Raw genomic sequence first — 21,681 nt, 5'->3', positions numbered from 1 at the left:
GAGGGACAGGGAGGGAAGGAATGTGTGGGGAGTGGAAATAAACTAGAATGTATAACCCCTTTCTACAGTGTATAGCGCCCAGCACTCCATGGTGATAACAGACCATGTCATGCCAAAGTGGGACAGGCGGTTCAAAAACAAAAGGGGGACAGGATCCAGTGGCACGGGAACTGGTATAATGACCTCTGGCATCCCATTAAAAGTTCTGTTTGGCTGCCCCAATGTATCTGGGCAGGCCAGGTAGAGACGCTGAGGTAGACAGGGGCAGCTGCCTTTGTCTAAAACACCTGCTTCATTTCTTTTGCAGGTCCTGACGGGGAAGTGGAGCTGAGAAATGGTTGGAGTGTTGAGGCCTGAAGTGCTTTGTTGAAGGCTTCAGAGTGTAAAGACCCAGGACTTAAGGGTGGCTCTGGAATCTTTCAGGCCATGGAGCTTCGTATCTGTTTGCTCTGAGAAGAGTGAAGCATCTTCAAGTGAAAGGTCCTGAATCGACTGCTGGATCCCTGTTGGCAGTCATGAGGATTGGAACCAAAAGCATGACTATTGCAAAAGCTAGGGATCTAGCCACTGAGTCTGCTGTGTCCAGGGCAGCCTGCAGGAAAGCCCTGACTACTGACTTCTCCTCCTCTACCAGAGAAGAGAACTACTGCCTGAATTCCTGGGGAAGCGAGTCCTTGAATTTCAACAAAGTCCCAGACAATGAAATCGTAGCTCCCCAGCAAGGCCTGCTAATTGGAGATGCCGCACTGTAGAACCCCTGTAGAATAAACCTTTCTACCAAAAACTAGTCTCTGCGTCTTTTGCCTTGGGAGGATCGCTGCTTGTTGCCCTTGTCTGTCCCTCTTGTTGGCCACTAAGACCACCAGGAACTCAGGAGGGAGTGGGAGTACAAGTACTCATACCCATGAGAGGGATCAAAATACTTCTTTTTTGGCTCTTTTTGAGATGGAAGGCAAGGAAGATGGGGTTTTCCACAGAGCTTTAACTGGCCCATGATGGCCTTATTGAGAGGGAGAACCACCTTTGACAGGGCTGCCGCAGTCAAAATATTGACCAGGCTGTGGGAGGGCTCTTTAACTACCTCTACTTCCAGCAAGAGGTTCGAAGGCCACTCTTTTCAAGAGCTCCTCATGAGCTTTGAAGTCATCATGGGGAGGTGACATGCCCACCCCTGACACTGCCTCATCTGGAGAAGAGGATGAGGAGTTATGCACCAGCAGGGGTGATCCTCTTCTTCTTCTGGTCTGATCCGATCCTGAGGATTGGAACCGGGTTTGGTATCGGAGTCCATGTCCGGTGCTGCTCAATGGGAGGGAGGTGCTCTCCTCTCTGAGACCACCGAGTATTAGCGCCTGGAAGAGAGTCTCTGCACTGGGGGAAAAACTCAGAGTTTCCAAAACGGCCATTGCATCTGCATAGGCCAATGCCCGCTGTGCCAAGCATTCAGGTGTATCCCTGCACATGGATCCACAACTGGATAAATTGATGGGGGGGGGAGGGAGAGGGGAAATACTGAGAACAGTTCCTTGGCTGGGGATACAATTCCACTTCTGAGACTGTAGACTTCCTCCAGGGACCATGGAAGGATGATACCACTTGGTCCTGGGGAACGCTGACAAGTCGGGAAGACCTGTGTTGAGGACAGCAGGGACGGTTTCCCCTTAACAGTACCAAACGGGAGTTCAGGGCAACATGCTCCATTCTGCTCCCTGGCACCGACGTCACTGACTCTTGTACCGCCATTGCCAGCAATACCAAAAGCGCCCGCAAGTCCCTGGCTGCAACAAACACCTTCGAGGTAGACAGCACCGCAATCCTGCTGATCCCTCTGGTGCTGAAGGTTGATCCAGGACCGGACTCAATGGAGCCTGCGTAAAGGACAGTATTGCCCTCGGAGTCAGAGGAGTGGTCAGACTCCACTGTGCTCCCCACACTTGACTTTCTTCAGAGTTGTGGGAACACCCCTCTCAGCCAACAGCGTCTTATGTTTTTTCTTCGGCACTGGTGACAAGTGAACGGTGCAGAGATTCTCATGGTGGGAGGAGCACTCTGCACCGACGCCATCATGCTTGGTGCTGAGTCTGACCGAATTGGCTATGACAAGAGTCGGGGTGCTGCTTCCATCAGGAGGGACTTCAACCTCGTCTCCCGGCCTTTCTTAGTACAGGCCTTGAAGTCCCAGCAGATCTGGCAGAGATGAGAGTCTCTCTCAGGCACTTCAGACAACTGGAGTGAGAGTCGCTCACAGGCATAGGTTTGCTGCAGGAGGCACATGGCTTGAAACCTAGAGACCGAGGCATGTCTGGTACCGGGAGCAGATGAAGACTCCGCTAACATGGTGAAAACGCCAACTACGTACAACAAGTTCACAACTGTCCAAACTAGAAATAAAGAATTGGGATGAAAGAAACAAAGGGAAGGTAGCAAACTAAGACCACAGAGAAGAGTCTTCCACTGAGGAGAGCTTGCTGAAGCAAGAAGAGCAGTTCCAGCGACCATCATGGGCGGAAAAAAAGAAACTGAGAAGGTTTGGCTGGACCCCTTATGAGCGCACGGCACCAGAGGGCACTAGAGCTGACCCGATGGGTACCATGAGGGAAAAATTTCTGGTGACTGCTCAAAGTGAGCACACACCTAACGTGGAATGGACACTGCAAGCACTCAAAGAAATATGGTACACTCACTGTAAAGGGCAGGGTGGGAAAAAATTATATGTATACCTCTCTAACCTCTTCTACTGGTCATTCAAACTCCCAATTTCTTCCCATCTAGTCTAGGTCTTAGATCTTGATGGCCAAGACTATAACAGGGTTCAAAAAAGAGGTAGATAAAATCATGGAGGATAGGTCCATCAATGGCTATTAGCCAGGTGGGCAGAAATGGTGTCCATAGCCTCTGTTTGCCAGATGCTGGGAATGGGCGACAGGGGATGGATCACTTGACGATAACCTGTTCTGTTCATTCCCTCTGGGACACCTGGCATTGGCCACTGTCGGAATACAGGATACTGGGCTAGATGGATCTTTGGTCTGTCCCAGTATGGACGTTCTTATGTTCAATTTCCCTTCACTGTCTCACCCCTCCCCTCCACTCTGACCTATCACCCATAATTTCATTCACCAATTTATCTGCCCTGTTGATGCACACATGAAACTCTCCATGCATTGAGGCTCCCGCTCCCACCTCACATCCACCATCACCAGGATCAAAGGCTCCTCTTCCCCCTCATTACAATATTGCTTCTCCACGTGAAGCAGCAACAATGATGACAGGGAACTATTGTGGGAACAGGAAACTTGTGCAAGGAACTGTATATTCTACCTCATTGGCTGTCAACCTTTCCAGACTACTTTACCCCTTTCAAGAGTCTGATTTGTCTTCTGTACCTCCAAGTTTTACCTCACTTAAAAACTTACAAAATTTGACATAAAAATACAAAAGTGTCACAGCATTCTATTACTGAAAAATTGTGTACTTTCTCATTTTTACCATATAATTATAAAAAATCAATTGGAATATAAATATTGTACTTACATTTCAGTGTATAGAATATAGAGCACCATGAACAGATCGTTGTCTTTGAAATTTTAGTTTGTATTGACTTCGCTAGTACTTTTTATGTAGCCTGTCGTAAACCTAGGCAAATATCTAGATGAGTTGATGTACCCCCTGGAAGACCTCTGAGTACCCCCAGGGGTACACATACCCCTGGTTTAGAACCACTGTTCTACCTCAGCAGGGGTGGAATTAATCTGATTAGTTCTACAGATCCATATGTTTGCAGATGATGGAATTTTCCCCCAATTTTCTTTTTAAAACCACTGATTTATGTATTTCACATGGTAGGGAAAGTCCGCTTAAAACAGGGTTTCTTTTTTATGTTAAAAACCACTGTAATCTGTCAATTATGGGATGATGAAAAATATAAAAGACTCCATGTTTTGGTCATTTGTCACATTTTGAGTGCTTCTGTCACACAGCTGCAGATTTGAAACTTGAATGGTAAGGGAGGCCCTATACTCTGTGGGGCAAACCAGAATTAGCCCATCAGAATCCTGCATTCCTTCCTCTGTCTCTCCTTCCTCTGCTCATTGTGTTGCAGGGAAAGGAGTGTAGTAGCTCCAGCCTCACCAGAAGTCCCCCAGTGGCAAACAGCTGTACTAAATCCTGCAATTCATCAGCCACACTGCAGAATACCTATAATATGGCCAATAGCTAAGGCATTATTTGTAGTGTTTACCCCATTCGTTCCTAATGACTAGCTTCCCCTGGAATGGTCTCATAATTACAAGGTTAATGTCCCGCAACAGAGGAAAGTGTGACCATAGCAGCCTTCGTGGTATTCAATGGGCCAAAGAAATAAGTAAACAATGTTTTTGGTTCTAATAAAACTAGTTCATTATTAAATAGTGCACCCAGGTCCCAGCTACATTACAGTCTCCATCTTAATTTATAAATCATCAACACAGCTGCTCTCCTCTGGGAACTAAGCATGTGAGAGCTGGGGACAAAGCATTCTCAGCTGAAGGGATCCAGCTGTGGAATGATCTTCCACAAGATATTAGACAAATCCAGTCTTTAGGAAATGCTTCAAAGCCTACCCTTTTTGATGAAGATATTCCACTATAAACAGAATAATATTCACATCAGCTGCCACATGCACTCCCCTCCAAAAAACCCCAAACCCTAACCTATCCCAAGCAGAGATTCTCATAACCCGTAATGGGGAAGACCCAAAGACCCAATGAAGTCCATGAAAAGCTATTTTGGGTACATAAGGCTCTCAGATATTACGGTAGTGAGCAGCAGTACAAAATCCTACAATGGACAGGTCTGAAAGTATGGGAGAAACTTAGTAAGAGGATGGTTCACATTGATAAGATCCCTTCAGGGAGGAAACCTAGGTCCATAGCTTGAAGAGGCTCCTCCAACAAGTGGAATCATACAACATGATGTAATGGGAATTTTTGGTATTATGAAGAAGTACTACAAAGTATATCCACTGAAAATTAGACATCAGCAAAGAATTTTAAAATTATTTTAAAAATCTTTTTACACTGCTCTATCGTAAGCCTTTGGAAGCTTGAAACAGATGATACTTTACCCATTTCCCTCTCAACAACATTTATGCACCCTGGTTTACTATATGGTTTCTAGAATTTATTAAAACAACAGCAGTAGTCAAGAACGTGTTAAAACTTATATAAAGGAATGATATGGGCAATAAGATAAAAATTAAGGAAGGTCAAATTTGGAATGAAATAACTAAGGGCTTGTCTACACTGGCAAGTTTCTGCGCAGCAAAGCATCTTTTTGCATTCAAACTGCAGATGTGTACACACTGCCAAGCCACTTTGTGCGCAGAAACTCCTCAGTTGAAGCGCTGCAAAAAAAAAAAAAAAAAAAAAAAAAAAAAAAATCCACTTAGACAAGAATCGTAAGGCTATTTGCGCAGAGTCTCCAGTGCTCTATTGCCAGTGTGAATACTTGATTGCTTTCTGTGCTGTAACTGGCCTCCAGAACTGTCCCATAATGCCTCAAGTGACCGCTCTGCTCATTGTTTTGAACTCGGCTGCCTTGGAGACATGCGCTCCTCCCCTTTCAAAGCAGCATTTCTGACAGCCCTTGTGTGCTGTGCTGATCTGCTCAAGGACACAAAGCAAACCATTAATGTGGAATGCTCGTGCTGCTGAACACAGAGGCAGGTAGGGGTGTGTGCGCGCGTGTCTGTGTGTGTGCGCAGAGAGTCCAGGGAGGGAGGTGGTGGCTGATGTCAGGGTTTCCCCCTCCCCCTGCCTCAGGGCTGGTTGTTTCCTGCTGCTGTCTGAACTTACATGACAGCATGCTGACACACACTTTGTCCCCCGAAACACACTGTCTCTCTCCCCTCCTCCACACACACACACACACACACACACACACACACACACTCCCCCCTACCCACTTCAGTTGAAAAGCAGCTGGCAATGTAGTAGGATGCCCATGGAACAATGGGATTGGGAAACCTGCATCATGTGACATTGTGTCTGCCCCATGAGGCATTGCAAACCCTTCCCAAGCACCCTGTGGCCAGTTGCACAGTGCGACGGGTACCATAATGCACTGCTGTCTTTTCTGTTGCAAGAGCTGCTAATGTGGATGTGCTCCAGCATCACAAGGAGCACAGTGTGGACACGCAACAGCTGTTTAATTCCAGCATTTTAATAAAAGTGGTATAACTTCTGGCACAGAAACTTGCCAGTGTAGACATGCCCTAAACCTAATGCATAACAAAAATATAATTCCTAAATGATAGTAAACCAAAGGCAGACACACTCATCCCAACTACATAAGTATAGTTCTCTGTTTAGAGAAATGTAGTATCAGCAAGACCAGACTGAAGCATTTTGATTAAAGAGAGACCAGGATTGAAGAGAGAATGGAAATGTCAATTCAGAAGACGCCTGAACCTAAACTTTCTGTGTAGTGTTGTAGCAATCATGTTTTGTTGAAGCGCTTAGTAAATTCCATGGGGTTGTCCAATAAGACTTGTATGGGGGCACTGACTTACAGCTGACTAACTTGACTATACTTTGACTGAGTCTTGGTATGCCCCACAAGCGACAATCTTACTACAGAGCGTGAGAACCACCATTTGGCAACCATTTTGGACACCGATTTATCAAATATGAGGTCATTAAATAAAAAGGCTAATGTATTTTCTATTTTCCAGATAGAAGTCAAAGAGTCTTTTTAGATCTAGATAACAAAAAAGAGCTGTAACACAGTGGTCATTATGGGGCAGCATGTAATCACGTTAGTAAACGTTGCAAACCTGTTTCTGTTTAGCAATATTTTCAAACTGCTGTAAAATCCATATGCACAGTCAGATAAGCCTGAAAACTGGTATGCTGGTTCAGGGGATAGAATTTGTGGTACACAGTTGGGGCTAGACATTTCTGATATACAGCCCCCAACCCAATTTACATCTTTTTAAAAAAATTACTTTTCTATAATACTTCGTTGTGTAGAGATAATTTTACCTTATGGGCAGAATCCACATAAAATAGATAAAGACCTACAAAATATTCATCACCCTAGAGTACTGATCACTGAGGACTGGGACCCAGAATACCATGAGCCTCAAGTTCTCTTCTTTCAATGACTGCTTTTAATATTTCTGTTCACTTCATAGCTTTTATTAACTGAAGCCTCATATCCCCTTGACAGCAACAGGCAACTATTATTTCCCCCCATTTTGCAAATAAGTTAACAGAGAGCTGCACAAAGTCATGTCTAGAAAATCTGGGAAAAGAAACAGAAATTAACAGTCCCAGAGAGGTAGAGTTAAGTTGTAAAGCAGCACATTTTGATGGGTTTCCCCTAGAGAAGGAACTAAAACTCAGTAATCTACCAGGAAAAACCCTTCAGTTGCGAGGCCTGAAACCTACACAGAATCATTCTGCAAGACATCATCTGTATGTCATCAATACTATGGTGTATGAAATGAGAATTATAGGGCATGGAAATACATGTCAGTCCCCACTTCTTCTAACCTCAGTAAGAATAAAGCAGCAAATGTGTTTCAGAAAATAAAACAATATTTTGTGAGCGTTTAATCAAAAAACGAAAGAAAAAAGTTGAATCAATTTTTAAAAACTATTTTCTTGCCTTTAAATTGTTATTCCCTTGACACTAACAATCTTACCGGCAGAAACAAGGTATGCTAGCAAATCCCAACTTAAAGTACACCACTGAGTTAAAAAAACAAACTCCACTAAAATCAAGAATAGATTTATACTTACTATAGGGTATTTCTGCTAATCCTGGAAACATTCCCTCAATAAAGAACTGAGTAACAAGAGCTGTGTTCAGAAGTGACTATGATTTCAACCTGGCCATTCTGCATCAACGTTTGGGGGGGGGGGGGGCAGACTTTTGACTCTATTTTAAGAGCTGGATTTAAATTGACCTTTACCTGGCCAGCACTAATTATAGCATGTGAAATACAAAATGTACTTCAACAGAAGCATGAAGAACTAAAATATTCTCAATTTCTACAAGCTACCGTATATACTCGTTCATAAGCTGAATTTTTTTAGTAAAAAAGGGAAGCACCAGAGATGGGGGTCGGCTTATGAACGGGTATAGAGAGGGAGAGGTGGGACACAGCCCCTCCCTCCAACAGAGGGGACAAGGAGAGGCAGCACAGCCAGAAGGGAAGAGGTGGGGCCAGAGTCTCTCTGCTCTGGCCACACTGCTCTCCCCCCAGCCTCCAAAGCAGCTGCAGCTCCAGGGCTGGCAGGCTGCAGCCGTGCTCCTTGGTCCCACCCCCCCCCAGAGTAGGCTGTGGCCACACTGCCTGGCCCAGCCCGCTGGAACGTGCTGCGGCTGTGCTGTCCGGTCTAGCCCGCTGGAGCAGGCTGCAGCCATGCTGCCCAGCCAGCCGGAGCAGCTCCAGACAGGTCAGAGACCTCCTCCCTTGGCCCTCCCCAGATAAGGTGGGAAGGGATGGGATGGAGAGAGTGTGGGGGTCCCAGGCTAGGTGTGGGGTCATGTGGTTACTCCCCTGACTTCCAGCTTCTCCCCCCCTCCCCCCCCAAAAAATTTCCCCACCAGTTGCTGTTCCGACCCATCAGGGTAAGCAGCTGGCATGCCGGAAACTTTGTTTACTTAGGTTTACCTCCGTGCCTCTGGACGCTCGAGGTAAACAAACCATCTCGGATCGGCAGCGGCTTATCCTGATGGCCCGGGAGCCAAAGTTTGCTGACCCCTGAATTAGAGAGTCATCTTATGAACGGGTTATAATTTTTTTTCCATTTTTACTTATCCATGTGGGGGGGGGGGGGGGGGGAGGAGGGCGGTGTCGGCTTATAAATGAACCGGCTTATGATCGAGTATATACGGTAATTTTAGATTTTTTAATAGTAACTAATGAAAAGCCACAATTTGTCAACTAGTACTTACACTAACATTAGGGTGACCAGATGTCCCGATTTTATAGGGACAGTCTGGATTTTTGGGTCTTTTTCTTATAGAGGCTATTACCCCCGATCCCCTGGCCTGATTTTTCACATTTGTTGTCTGGTCACCCTAACTAACATGTTCTGTGAAGTCATTTTACAGAACCTAAACAACACAGAAACAGTTATCAGATTAACAGATAATATGAAAATAATCTTAGTCAGAAGTTCTAAGTAGAAATGATTAATACAACTGATCTAATGCTCCAATAGGGCCTATTTAAGGTATATATTCTCAGACAAAAAACTGTTTTAAGCTCTGCCCTCTACACAGTTTTTTATATTGCTTTAACTTTATTACTTTGAAACCAGTATAGTTAAATCAGTATTACTCATAATATGGATGCAGTTATACTGGCATAAAGGTGCTTTAATACCAGAACCCTAAATCTATGGGAATATAAATACTTTTAGAGTGCTATACTGTATCCACCTTATGGGATTGTACTTATGATGGTTTCAGATTGATACAGTTACAGCATACATAAATAGTACGTAGATAAACCCTAAGACTAAGTTAGGCTGATGCCATTCAATAACCATATGATAATGATTAAGGCTTTTTAGTATTAGTAGTCCCAGATTAGAGAACATTTATTTTTAAAAGACATACTAAGGGATTTTAACTACATTTTTTTTCTTGTCATGATGTCACTATAAGGCAGAGTTCAGGTTGTTTGAGTGATTTAACTATGTATTTCCATACCTTAGCATATTTGGAACACATTTAAGAGTAACCTTTTTCTGAATTTCCTGCATTTGTAATGCTTAGTTTGACATAATTACAACATCATGCTGATGTCACTGTGGCTCAACTTAAGAGTTACTTGACTCTGTCTGCAGCTTATTATAATCATAAAAATTAGATAAAATCTTTAATTACAACCTAATTTCTTCAAATATAACCTATACACAAGATTTCAAGAAATTTTAACTATATGGAAAGTTTGAAGATATTATTTCATTATTAAGATCACTCAAGACAAAGAAAAGACTGCTACAGATGCTAAATTTCTTAAAGGACCCATTTAAATTAATTTTTATACTCAGAGTAAGTGTGGTAAATTTGGGGAGGATATGCTGTATTTTTCATACCTACAAGAGAATCCCTGCTTTAAGTTCAAAATGAAATTCAATCTTTACTAGGGAATTATGACTTGTGACTCCACAATTAGTACACAAACTAGTTCACAATTGTTGTGTTTCATTCCAAAGATGGTTGCACCTCAGTAGTGAATGAAGTGACCCAAGTGTATAGCAAAAATATCACTTTGTAAAATCTGTAAATTGCTTACTTCTTTTGGGATAGACACTGTACTAATGTAAGGTAATTATTCATTACCATCATTGCTACTTCAAACACCATACACCATGTGGTAGTTTTTTTATTTATATGAAGCACATAATAAAAATTCAAGTGTTGAATGTCACTTACCGAAGATTCACTATCTCTAACAAGGAAGTCCCCTTCCACTCCCCTCTCATTTAGGGCACATTCTGCTTGATGCCGGGTAACATTCCCATAATACCACTCTCTTCCAGCAAACCGTCCTGTAGAAGATGGCCCTGTATAGCTTATCGGAGGTGGATGGGAAGTGTTAATGGTAGGACCATCACTTAAGATTACTACATAGTTTTTAGGAACAAGACCAATTTGCCCTCGGGAATTTTTACATTTCCACCATTCTGGGTCATTTTCTGGTTTTTCAATGACTTCCATTGTTTCCCCCTTTTCAAAATTGAGCTCTTCTTCTGTGACAGAGCTGAATGGATACAATGTCTGAACAACATGAAGTAGTTTCGAGCTCTGGCCATTACTCATGGATGCACCTTTCCTTAAACTTAGAAAACTTGGGGAATCTGCAGTTGCTTCCTCAACTTCCTCCACCACATAGTTCGAAGGAAACCAGCCAATCTGTCCATTGTAGCTACCTCTCCACCAGCCGTCACTGCACTTTTCCATAACAATGACTCGGGATCCTTTAACAAGGGACAGCTCATCCTCCCTCTCTGCCACATAGGCAAATTTAACGTAGGCTGGGATGTTAAGGTCATAAATCCGATCTGCACTGCTACCGTTGGATGGATATTCTGCATCTGTACTAGGAGTAGGTGAGGCATCTCGTGCACTTGTCTTCCTTTTTGTTTTACCCAAACCTGTTAAATAAAAAGAGAAATTTCTAGTAGGCATGTAGGATATAAATAGAAAAAAAAAAAAACATTTGGTTTCTATAATGCATAATTATAAAATTAGACAAATGCTTTCCCTGTCATTAACAAAAATGTTAGACATACAGGTCACAACTATAACATTGGAAACAGACTGTTGGGAAATATCAATGTCTTAATATTTTAAGAAATTGCTGTTTGTCTATTGGTTCAGCTTCTAAATATAAGCTTTAATTTGTCCTTTAATGTATTTCTCTACAAAGTCACTTAATGGTAAGTGAGAAACACAGAGTGGTGAAAGACACATCATTTACATAAAGCAATTAGTCCTCCAGGGATGTTATGTCTTCTAAAATCCAATCAGTCAATCATATCTTTTAATTATAACTATAAGCACTTAAATTGGTCTGGAAAAAAGTAAAAATAAAAAAACAAGTTAGCACAGTGAAAAGGGTCCTTCTGAACAAACTACATTCTGCCCTACTTCATTCTTCAGTCTCCAACAAACTTCAGCTGAAACTATCTAACTGACAAGTTTCCTGTTGAATTGTGCACCTAGAATGTTCCAGGTATGAGGCTATATAGGTGGAGTGACTTCAAGTAATCTTCAGGTTCTATAATTTTCAATAAATGTAGACTTTGAATTACCTTCAATGATATTAGGAAATGGAAAAATATATTAAAAAAGGAAGTTTTGTGTTTATGTTTAGCTGGAGATTTTTGGCATTCGTGTGGCTTCTCAGAATGTCAATCAGAAAATTCCAGAGTTCTGCAGACATTATCATTTTCAAACATCTGTACCAAAGACTGCCTAAGTATATATAAACAGACTGGTACAGAAGAGTAGTAGCTTGCTCTTCTGAATTTCAAATGATTTAGTTAAATTCTGATGTTATTTATTAAGATGAACCCCAATACAGCACAAGCCAGTCAGCATTCAGAAATCAAACACAATGGATAGAAAACAAAGGTGATGCAAAATCTAACAATTTTGTACTTTGCTCTATGCTCCAGGATCCTAAAATGAGCATTATTCAACTAGCAGGGAGCAATTTATCTAAGATGACATGAATATAAACTGTCTATAAACCATGCAATGTAAATCAAAAGTGTGGCAGTATTTAAAAAAAGAAATTGTCTCATCAGAAGTAGCCATATATGTAATTTTACTGTGATTACAATACCAGTTTTGCTTGACCACATCATGGCTTAATTACAAACAGAGCAATTCAGCAAAAGTGTTTGTCTAGTGCAAATGAACCCACCTGGTATATTCTTACAGGTTATTCTTTTGAGCAACATACATAAACGTCCGCTAGACTGTAAGTATATTTAGGCAGCCTCAAAAAGAGAAAGAAATTAACTAGTTAAGCTGATCTAAGATCAAGAACTATAACTTTTGACTGAAGAAAGTTCCAAGGATTTCAAAAGGCTTCTCTGACCTGTTCCAAGTGGTTACCCATTCCCTGTTAGAGCCTGCTCATCCAGCTTTCACATCCTGCTAATCCTTCTGTAACCATATCACTTCAGCTGGAAATGAGTGGCTGTGCTCCTTGGCAAGATGACAGCAGAGAGACCAGTTTATTGCCCTGTGGGATACAACGGGATAACAGCACTTCTACTCTTTGAGCAAACTCCAGTAGGAAGTTGGCTAAGGTCCAATCTCTGATGAAAAATTCCAATCTCTGCTATTTAGCAGTGACTGTCAACCAAAAGAATACAAGAACTAAGTGAAGTTAATTAGGGAGGTTATGTACAAACAAAACATTTGTTACTATGTAGAAAAGATGGACAAAATGCAAGTCTGAAGTTAATTACCTCATTACTTCTTCATGCACAAATGTAATGATTGAGATGAGATTTAACCCCCCCCCCCCCTCCCACAAAAACAATCCACACTAGTAGTTGAGATTTCAAAATATTTATCTCTATTAATTCCAGGAAACCTCAATTTCTGGTACTAAAGTATAGGAAAACTTATCTAAAATTTTCCTTTCTTGAATAATAAGATCCACAGATCCAGGAAAGTGGGAATTCTACTCTATGCACAGCCTTGGAGGCAGACCAAATCTGTCAATAAGAGGCAGTGTGGCTCCATCTCTGCGAAACCGCTAGTTGAGACTCTTCCATAAGCCTATGAAAAACTAAGCACTCTAAGGAAAATTAAGCTCTTAGACTAAATAGAACAGTCCTTCTGAACAGCAAAGAACTCAATGAATAGCAAACTGAGTATCAATTAAAAATTCAATATCTTTTTCCAATTAACAACCCAGTCAAGGATAGGTTGGGTCTGTGAACCTCATTACTCCAAGAAAGGAAATTTTCAGGTAAGACACGGATAAATTTTCCTATTTATATTTGTAATGAGATCCACAGATTCAGGACATTGAGATTTTTACAGCAGTATAAACTCATCAGGGAACTATATACAGACATGTGTACAGATGCAAATGGGGATATACCTTTCTAACAGTCACTGGGATACTACAGGGAGAAGCACCAGTCTACTGATGGCAGCATCAGATGATGAGAACGTCCAACTTACAGAATTCTGAAGGTCATATGAACAGATAACCAGAAGGTCATATGTTTACAGATTTTATTCTATAAGGCACATGATTTTTTTCCCCATGAAGCTGCCACAGCTTTGAGGGAGTGAGCAACAGAATCAAGTAAGATCCCATAAAAGAACTTCTCATGCACACCAGCAGGATGTAGAAGATATGCAGCTCTCATAAGAAAAATGCAAGACATTTGGGTAAAATGAAATTCTCTGTCTTGTCTACTGCACAGAGGATGCTAGACAAAGCAGTAACTTGACCTTTGAAAGTCGGAACTGACAGGCCTAACCCAAATCCATGTTGAAGAAATTTGAGAATCTGTGGTACCATGATGATGATTTGGGGGTTGACTGTTTAGATAAGATTTCTCCGCTTCTGCTTTTTCTGCAACAAGCAACTTCATAGAGGACAGTAATCGTTCCCACTCACAGACTGGGAACAAGATAAGACTGTTAACTGAGACTTTCACAAAATTGTGGCTTTGGAGCATCGTGTTTTGGTAGTATAGTCTATGAGTGATTCTGGATGAGGCTTGGATAAGTCACCCAGGAAGGGGTAAATAGAGACCACTTCCTTTCTGACATGATATTAACAGTACCAGCACTTTTGTAAGCAGAGCAGTGCTGCTGCTAAATCAAACAGCCTATACTGGTAATGTGCTTCAAGAGCAAAGTTTAAGAAGCATCTGTGAGATTGCTGAATTGAGATATGGAGACTGGCATTGTTCCGATGTATAGATGTCATACAGTCCCCTTGGTCGATGGCAGATAGTATGGATTTTAATGTCTTCATATTGAATTTTGATTTTTTTTAAATGATTTGTTGAGACACTTGATGTTGAGAAGTGCTCTGTAACCTTCTAACTTTTTTTTTTTTAAACTAAGAATAATATGGAATAGGGCCTTTTTTCCTCTGAAGAGCAGGGACAGGTTCAATTGTCCCCATTCACAGGAAATCTAGGATAGCTGTCTGCATGCCCTGACTTCTTCTCAGGCAAAAGCTCTTAGGCTGTGAGATTTATTTAATAGGCTGAGAGAGACCATATCTGCTATACTGTCCACCCATATTAGCATTGCTTCTGAAAGCATGCAGGGGCACTTAGAGTGTTATATGACAATTCTCTTTGGTTTATTTACTTATCCTTGTTGGCCTGCTGTCCAAAGGAGAGATCTGAGATTATGCCTGCCTGGACTTAGCTGCCTGCGAAGGACCTATATAGTAAGGAGGTCACTCTTTCAGATAAAAAAATTTTCCCACTTAGAAATGATGAGCTCTTGACCACAGGGGAAGGCACACTTATCTTTGGTAATGACACCGGAATAAATTTTGACTGTGCACACCAAGAAACCTTCTAGCCTTGTAAAATGGAGGTCAGGGGACGTGTAGGGTAGAAGAAAGAAATGGTGAGCCAAAGGCCCCTCACTGTCTGCTGCTTCTTCCACATCTATACTGCTGTCTCTCTTATCACTCCATAGCCACGTGCTGGAGACAGAGGTGGAGTTGATAGTGAAGACTGGCAACCTGCAATAGAAGCTAAGAGCAATAACCAGGATATTAGGGCCTGGTGACCCACAGCAACGACTGGGAATGAAAGCCCAATAGTTAAGACATGGCAACCTGCAAGACAACAGCCCTGTTGTTGTCCCAGTCTTTAACCATGGCAGGAAATCCCCATCCCACTGTTACATGCTCACAGGGTATATGAGGAGTGATAGCTAGCTGAAGTTTATCTAAGGTATCTACAGACCTCAAAACTGTAGTTCACAATACTCAGTACACTTTTCCTGAAAGTCTATTCTCTGTGCACGTATGTGGTAGGGAGGGATGTATTTATTTTATTATTTGAGTGTTTAGCTCTGATTTGGAGTGTTGGGCTTCCTCTCCTAGCAGGGAGACTTCCCTATGTGCGGGTTGTGTGTATGTGTGCCTAGAGGAAACAGCACTTCTATGGCCTGGTCTTTTCTGCATTGATTTGCCATGCTGCACTCTGAGGCCTGATCTATACTGCAGAAGGGTGGGGGAGAGGCTCTGCAGTCAGCAGACGCAGCTGTGAGCGTGGGTTCCAGAGGCTGGGTGGGAAGATTCCCTGGATCTTTGATACTTTGCTTCAACCTACACTCCCACCATGCTGGTGGAAAAGAGGGAGTTGCTGCTTGCTGGTCCTGGACCTGGAGCTGCTGCTGTTGTCTGTGCCAGGCCTAGTGCATTTTACTCCTGATGTGTTGCCACTGCTTCCAGGGAAGGAGGCTGCTGGAAATGATTCTATGAAATCCTGCCTGTCTGAGCACTTGAGAAAGGTCTGGATCTTTACAGAAAAGGCACAGATCCCCATGCAAGCATTTAATCAGCAGAGGAGATGGAGGAGAGACAACATCTGGTTTCCCACTCAGCATTCTCTGCCATGCTGCCCTCTGAGTGGGTGGGGGCATGGAGAATCCCAGCCATTGAGGAGAAAGGAAATAATCTGTGCCTATAAAGGCAGATTCTGACAGCCTGGAGATTTTAAGCCTTTCCTCCGCCTTACTTTTCCTTCTTCTTTAAATTTGCTCTGCAGCAGGAGGAGCTGGTCTGTCTGCCTGCAGCTGGAGAGGCAGATGGAATCTGGCAGCTTCTCAGAGATGGAACCATACTTCCCCTGCTTCTGAATGAGAGCTTTGGTCCGCCTCCAAAGGCTGCATAGAGCAAGCAAAGTGCCCAATGTCATGGGCCTGTGGACCTCATTATGAATAAGGGCATGTCCACACTACAAAATTAAATCGACCTAAGTTATGTTGACATACAGCCACCGCAGTAATTGAATCAGTTTTACATGTCCACTCTAAGCTCCTTTCGTTGGTGATGCGCATCCTCAACAGGAATGCTTGCACCAATTTAACTGCCAGTGTGGGGCATTGTGGAATGGTTTCTAGAAGGCAGCAACAGTCAATGTAAGGAAAGCAGTGTCTACACTGGCTCTGCGTCAACCTAACTACATCGACTTAAATGCTACGCCTCTTGCAGAGGTGGAGTTATTAAGTCAGTGTAGTAGGTGAGTTACTTTGATGGGAGCTACATTTTAGTTAGATGTTTACAGAGTTAGGCCGATATAAGCTGACTTACATTGACCTAACTCTGTAGTGTAGACCAGGCCTAAGAATTCACTAATGCCACACTGCTGTAGTGGAATCAACACAAAAAGACAATATGGAGACGGAAATCACTAGAAAGTCAACTACGATTAACCCTTCAGAGTTAAGAGTATGAATTTCAGATACAACTCATAAATAAGAGAAGTAACATGGTTTCTTAGAATCTCTGCACTATGGTTACTAGGGTGACCAGACAGCAAGTGTGAAAAATCAGGACAGAGGGTGGGGAGTAATAGGAGCCTATATAAGAAAAAGCCCCAAATATTGGGACTGTCCCTATAAAATTGGGACATCTGGTCACCCTAATGGTCACAGAATATCAAAAGCAAACATATCCTCTTTAAGCACTAAACTGCAAGAGCCGATTAAATATCAAAAGTTCACAGAAGTTCATGGCTGTAACGACACCTAGAAGAAAGTGATCAGGCATGGATAAAATAATTCATGAAACAAAAAGATCTAGCAGCTAGAGAGCCAGAAGACAATCGTTTCAAAACCAGAGTGAAGAGCTAATTAGAAAGGGTGGAGCTGAACTGAGAGAACAGTTCTTAAACAGAACTGTGGATAGGTATATCTGTTGTGACAATGTGCGTTAAGAAGAAGCTTGGATTTTGAAGTGTAAAAAAACCTCCAAAATCAATCACTTTAAAGGCTTATTAGATATTTTAAAAGATGATCTGAAAGCTTTTTTGCTTGGAAAACAAATTCAGGCCGGAAATCTCACAAGCTGTTTTTTTCACAAGATTTCCAAAACTTTCAGGTTTAGGCTGGGCTAGAAATACAACAAAAAACAACCTCTTGCATTGTATTTCAGTATTTTTTTTTCTGGCTCATGCCACAAACCACAGCAAGGTAGAAAAACTAAAAGAAAACAACAAACAAGTGAAGTCTTTCAAAGCTCAAAAAAAGACGGTTTTACTTTCTGTTTGAACTTATGCACCTATTGATAACCAGGATTCTGTGAGCAAGCCAGTCAGTCACTGATTGGTACTTAGATACAGTACCACAGTAGAGACGTTAGATATCACTGCAAGGCAATTTTTTTTTTTAACTTGGAAATTACCAGTAGTAGAACTGAACTAACTGTTAAGTCGCTTACTGGCATCAAGCAGAGTGGGAGGGATTAATAACATCTCTAACTTTCATTTGTTTATTATATGCAACTCTACTGGACAAATGATTCTGTAACTGAAAAAGGGAATTTAGCAGAATGGCCATAATAATGTAAAAACAAAGTTAAGACAGTATCAGAATTTATGCGTACCTATGATAACAAAGATGTAATCACAGCTCCCTAAAAAAAATGTATGTATACTCTGTCTGGCCAAAACATGCCTTCTACTTCTAGAAAACTGCATTAATAATTTGTGTCAGGATAGCCCTACTCCTGAAGCTCCAGTGATGTGCTTCCTGGAAAGGAAAGCATTTAATCACTTCATGAGCTTAGAAGATTAAAATACACTGTTTAGCAACAATTGTGCTGATACATTTTTGGCATTTTTCTTTCCCTGGTTTCATTAATAGATTCATTTGTATGAAAAAAGCAACTTTATTTTGGAGATTCCCCATTACTTTTGTTTCTTACACCTCACTTGAAGTCATAATCATTGTAATACAACAATTAGTTGCTGCGAAGGCAAATATAAAAATCACAAAGGATTAGTTTCAAGTGAAGAAAAAGAAGTGGGAGCAGATCAATTCCAAAGTAGCAAAGATCCTGTTTTATGTAAATATATCTAATAACAAAAGTTGTATAGAGATCGTTTAATTTGAGAGGCACCACTCAACTAGCTCATTTTCCTCCCTTTAAATTTTCCCCTTAGAGGGTTGGCAAGCTCTAGTTTACAGGCATAAATAGGGTTGAGACATAACATAGGTGGCTGGCACCATTTCAGGAGGAGCTTTAACAGAAAGGCCAGGAGCAGATTTTTGTCTGCTCCAAGACCCTCATAGCACCAAACCAGGCTCTGGAGTTTCTCAGAACCATGGCTCCCACAGTACTGAGATACTCTCTTGTACCTGAGGGGACAGCTACTCCAAAGAAAACTTCAACAGAATTTGGGCATCAAGCCCAAAAAGGAATAATCAGTGTCTGGCACTGACAACACTGCTGAATCCTCAGAGCCCCTTTATTAACACCTTTAATAGGAATCTGTTGGTAATCCAGGGAAAGGGTGGATCAATCCTACACTCCAATGGGCACTTCAGAGCAGAGGACAAAACCAAATGGCCTAGATCCAAAGAGGCCCTTTCTTTGTCAAAAAGTGTATGTTCTGAGGAGGCAAACCATAAGCCCCAGCCAGTGATTTTTTTCCTACCTGCACCTTGTTACTTCTTTAGAGCCACTGGAAGTCAGAGCAGAATTTTCCAAAGCTCAAAGGGGTCTGGATCTTGGAGTCTGCAGTATCTTATGAAGTGATCTTTACAGGCCACCTTCTTTTGAGATGGACCCCTAGTCTGCCTGCAGAAACTCAGCAGGCTTTGGCACCAAGGTGGGTTTCATAGCCACACCACTTTGTGCTCAGAAACCCTTTTTTAACAAAGGCCTCTAAGACTGCACTCTTAATGGACTGCGCAAAGGAGAAGATTTTGGACTCTTGTTTGGTGGCCCTTTTTCTCTTTCAAAAAAGGACTTGGAGAACATGACCATCTGAAGCAGGCTTTCTGACATGGCAAGATACGCATATCTTAAACCTTTGGTTTCTTGTTGTATCTGCCTTAATGGTTAGACCAGAGGTCAGCAACGTTGGCACGCGGCTCACCAGGGTAAGCACTCTGGCGGGCCGGGCCAGTTTTATTTACCTGCTGACGCAGCAGGTTCGGCTGATCGCGGCCCCCCACTGGCCGCGGTTCACCACCCTGGGCCGCTTCTCGCCGCCCCCATTGGCCTGGGATGGTGAACCGCAGCCAGTGGGGGCTGTGATTGGCCCAACCTGCCGCGTCAGCAGGTAAATAAAACTGGCCCGGCCCGCCAGGGTGCTTACCCTGGCGGGCCGCGGGCCAACGTTGCCGACCCCTGGGTTAGACTGATAAAGTTGTTCGGTTTATACAAAAAAACTTGAAGTTACTACTAAATGAACCTACAAGAACTAAATAGAAATTAGAATTAACAGCTTTCCTCATTACTGCACAACACAACACAAGGGAAACAGAGGTACCTGGCAGACAGAGAGGAGCTGGGGGACCATTAGGATGGGTTATTTATATACTTGAGTTCAGAGTGGGGGTAGCATGTCCTTGAGCCCAAGGAGCTGGGGCTTGACGAACATCACATTCATCAAATGTAACTTCAAAAGAGATTCTATGATTAGGCCTGCAGTTGGCCTCTGTGGAGGCAATATCAGGAAGGAGAACCTGTGATTTTCATCACGTATCTGACAATTCTGTTCTAGCAGCAGACAAACACATCCTTTTCTCTAGATTTATGTTCCATTTTCTAATTATAGTTTATACAATATAATATTTTTGCTAGACAAAAGCACATTTACAAAGCAAGCCTATATTTACTAAGTCTTTTCATGCTCCTGAATATTTGTGTTCTTGGTTGTTACTGATGAGTTATCACATTTTTGCACTTTGACTATGTCTACTCATTCAGATAAACAGAAGAGTAGAAACACTGAAGTGACTACACAATGTATCTCCCTTGTCCTAATCAACACCCCAAATTTGTTTAACCTGTAATCTTATTTTCTATTTCAAGTTGAGCTAGTTAACATGCATCATAGAAACTAGAGATTGAAGAGACCTTTAGTCATCTTGTCTAAAACCTGAAAACCACAAAATTGTTTTCTAAATTATATTCATGAATACTCTGAGCAGTTTAGTTTCAAACATTAAATAAAGTTTCTTTTTCCTCCAAAAGCATCCCCATTTTCTGTTTATTGTTGACAAAACTATGCTTCCCACACCACTCATGGTCCCCACACATCCAAAGCTGTCATTAAACGCTGAATCCTCTTCTTACTCAAGACACTGAAAACACAATAAACCTTCTTTCCTGACCCAATGGCTAAGTGATTTGTCCATGCTCCGGTCAGCTCCTGAGTAGTTCAAACTATTTTCTTCAGTGTGGATTACCTGGCATTTGTCAACACTGAATTTCATCTGCATCTTGCAGTCCATTCATCTCACTCTGTTAGATCCCTCTGGAGTGCCTCAGTTTTCTCAGGCCATGACTAATCTAAATATTTGTGTGTCTTCTGAAATATTTTAAATAAACTATTACTTTTGTCAAAACATACTAACTTTCCCCATACAAAAGTCACAATTCTACATCAAGACACATCAAAAGCAAAATTTTGAATAATGTATAGCTACGGCAAGAAACTTCATTGTTCACCTGCCACCTAAACTCATAGACTGCAATCTGCCTGTGCAAAATATAACATGTTTAACATGTGTGGAAATCACGTACAGAGTGGGTGAATGATTCAGTTTCTATAGTTCATTTGTGTATCAAATCAATTACAGGAAAAAGAATAAACCTAAACCAGGTCCTCTGGCTGGTGGGAAGGCTGTGGGAGAAATGTTTGGTATCTGCAGAAAACAAAAGTATAGAAGGTAGGATAAAGGAGAAGGGAAAAAATAGCTTAGATGATATCCTGAAATGCTAGCCAAAATACTTCCAAAATGTTAATTTCAAAACAGACACTGAACTTGCTTAAAAATGTGTCTATTTAAAAATTACAGTTAGGTCTGAACATTTAAAAAAAACTATTACTGTTACAAGTACTAGAGAGATTAGATATAAAACTATTTTTTTGCATTTGACAGCAATTAATTTCTCTAATTGTCTGTGTGGGTCTTTCAAAAACAGCA

The 21,681-nt window shown here is 41.8% G+C and overlaps 1 protein-coding gene across 8 annotated transcripts in view; it reads right to left on the bottom strand.

Moving 5' to 3' along the window:
- The window catches only part of NCK2 (NCK adaptor protein 2), a 161,002-nt gene that overhangs the window by 17,562 nt on the left and 121,759 nt on the right, over positions 1 to 21,681 (bottom strand). For all 8 annotated transcript variants that reach the window (XM_034758051.1, XM_034758057.1, XM_034758055.1 and 5 more), the window contains one exon: positions 10,438 to 11,159. In XM_034758051.1, the coding sequence (XP_034613942.1) occupies positions 10,438 to 11,159 (722 nt within the window). The remainder of the gene's footprint in view (positions 1 to 10,437; positions 11,160 to 21,681) is intronic.

Source organism: Trachemys scripta, chromosome 1, assembly GCF_013100865.1.
Source record: "Trachemys scripta elegans isolate TJP31775 chromosome 1, CAS_Tse_1.0, whole genome shotgun sequence".
In the NCBI taxonomy this organism is placed as follows: Eukaryota; Metazoa; Chordata; order Testudines; family Emydidae; genus Trachemys; species Trachemys scripta.
This window is presented reverse-complemented; position numbering and strand designations above follow the sequence as displayed.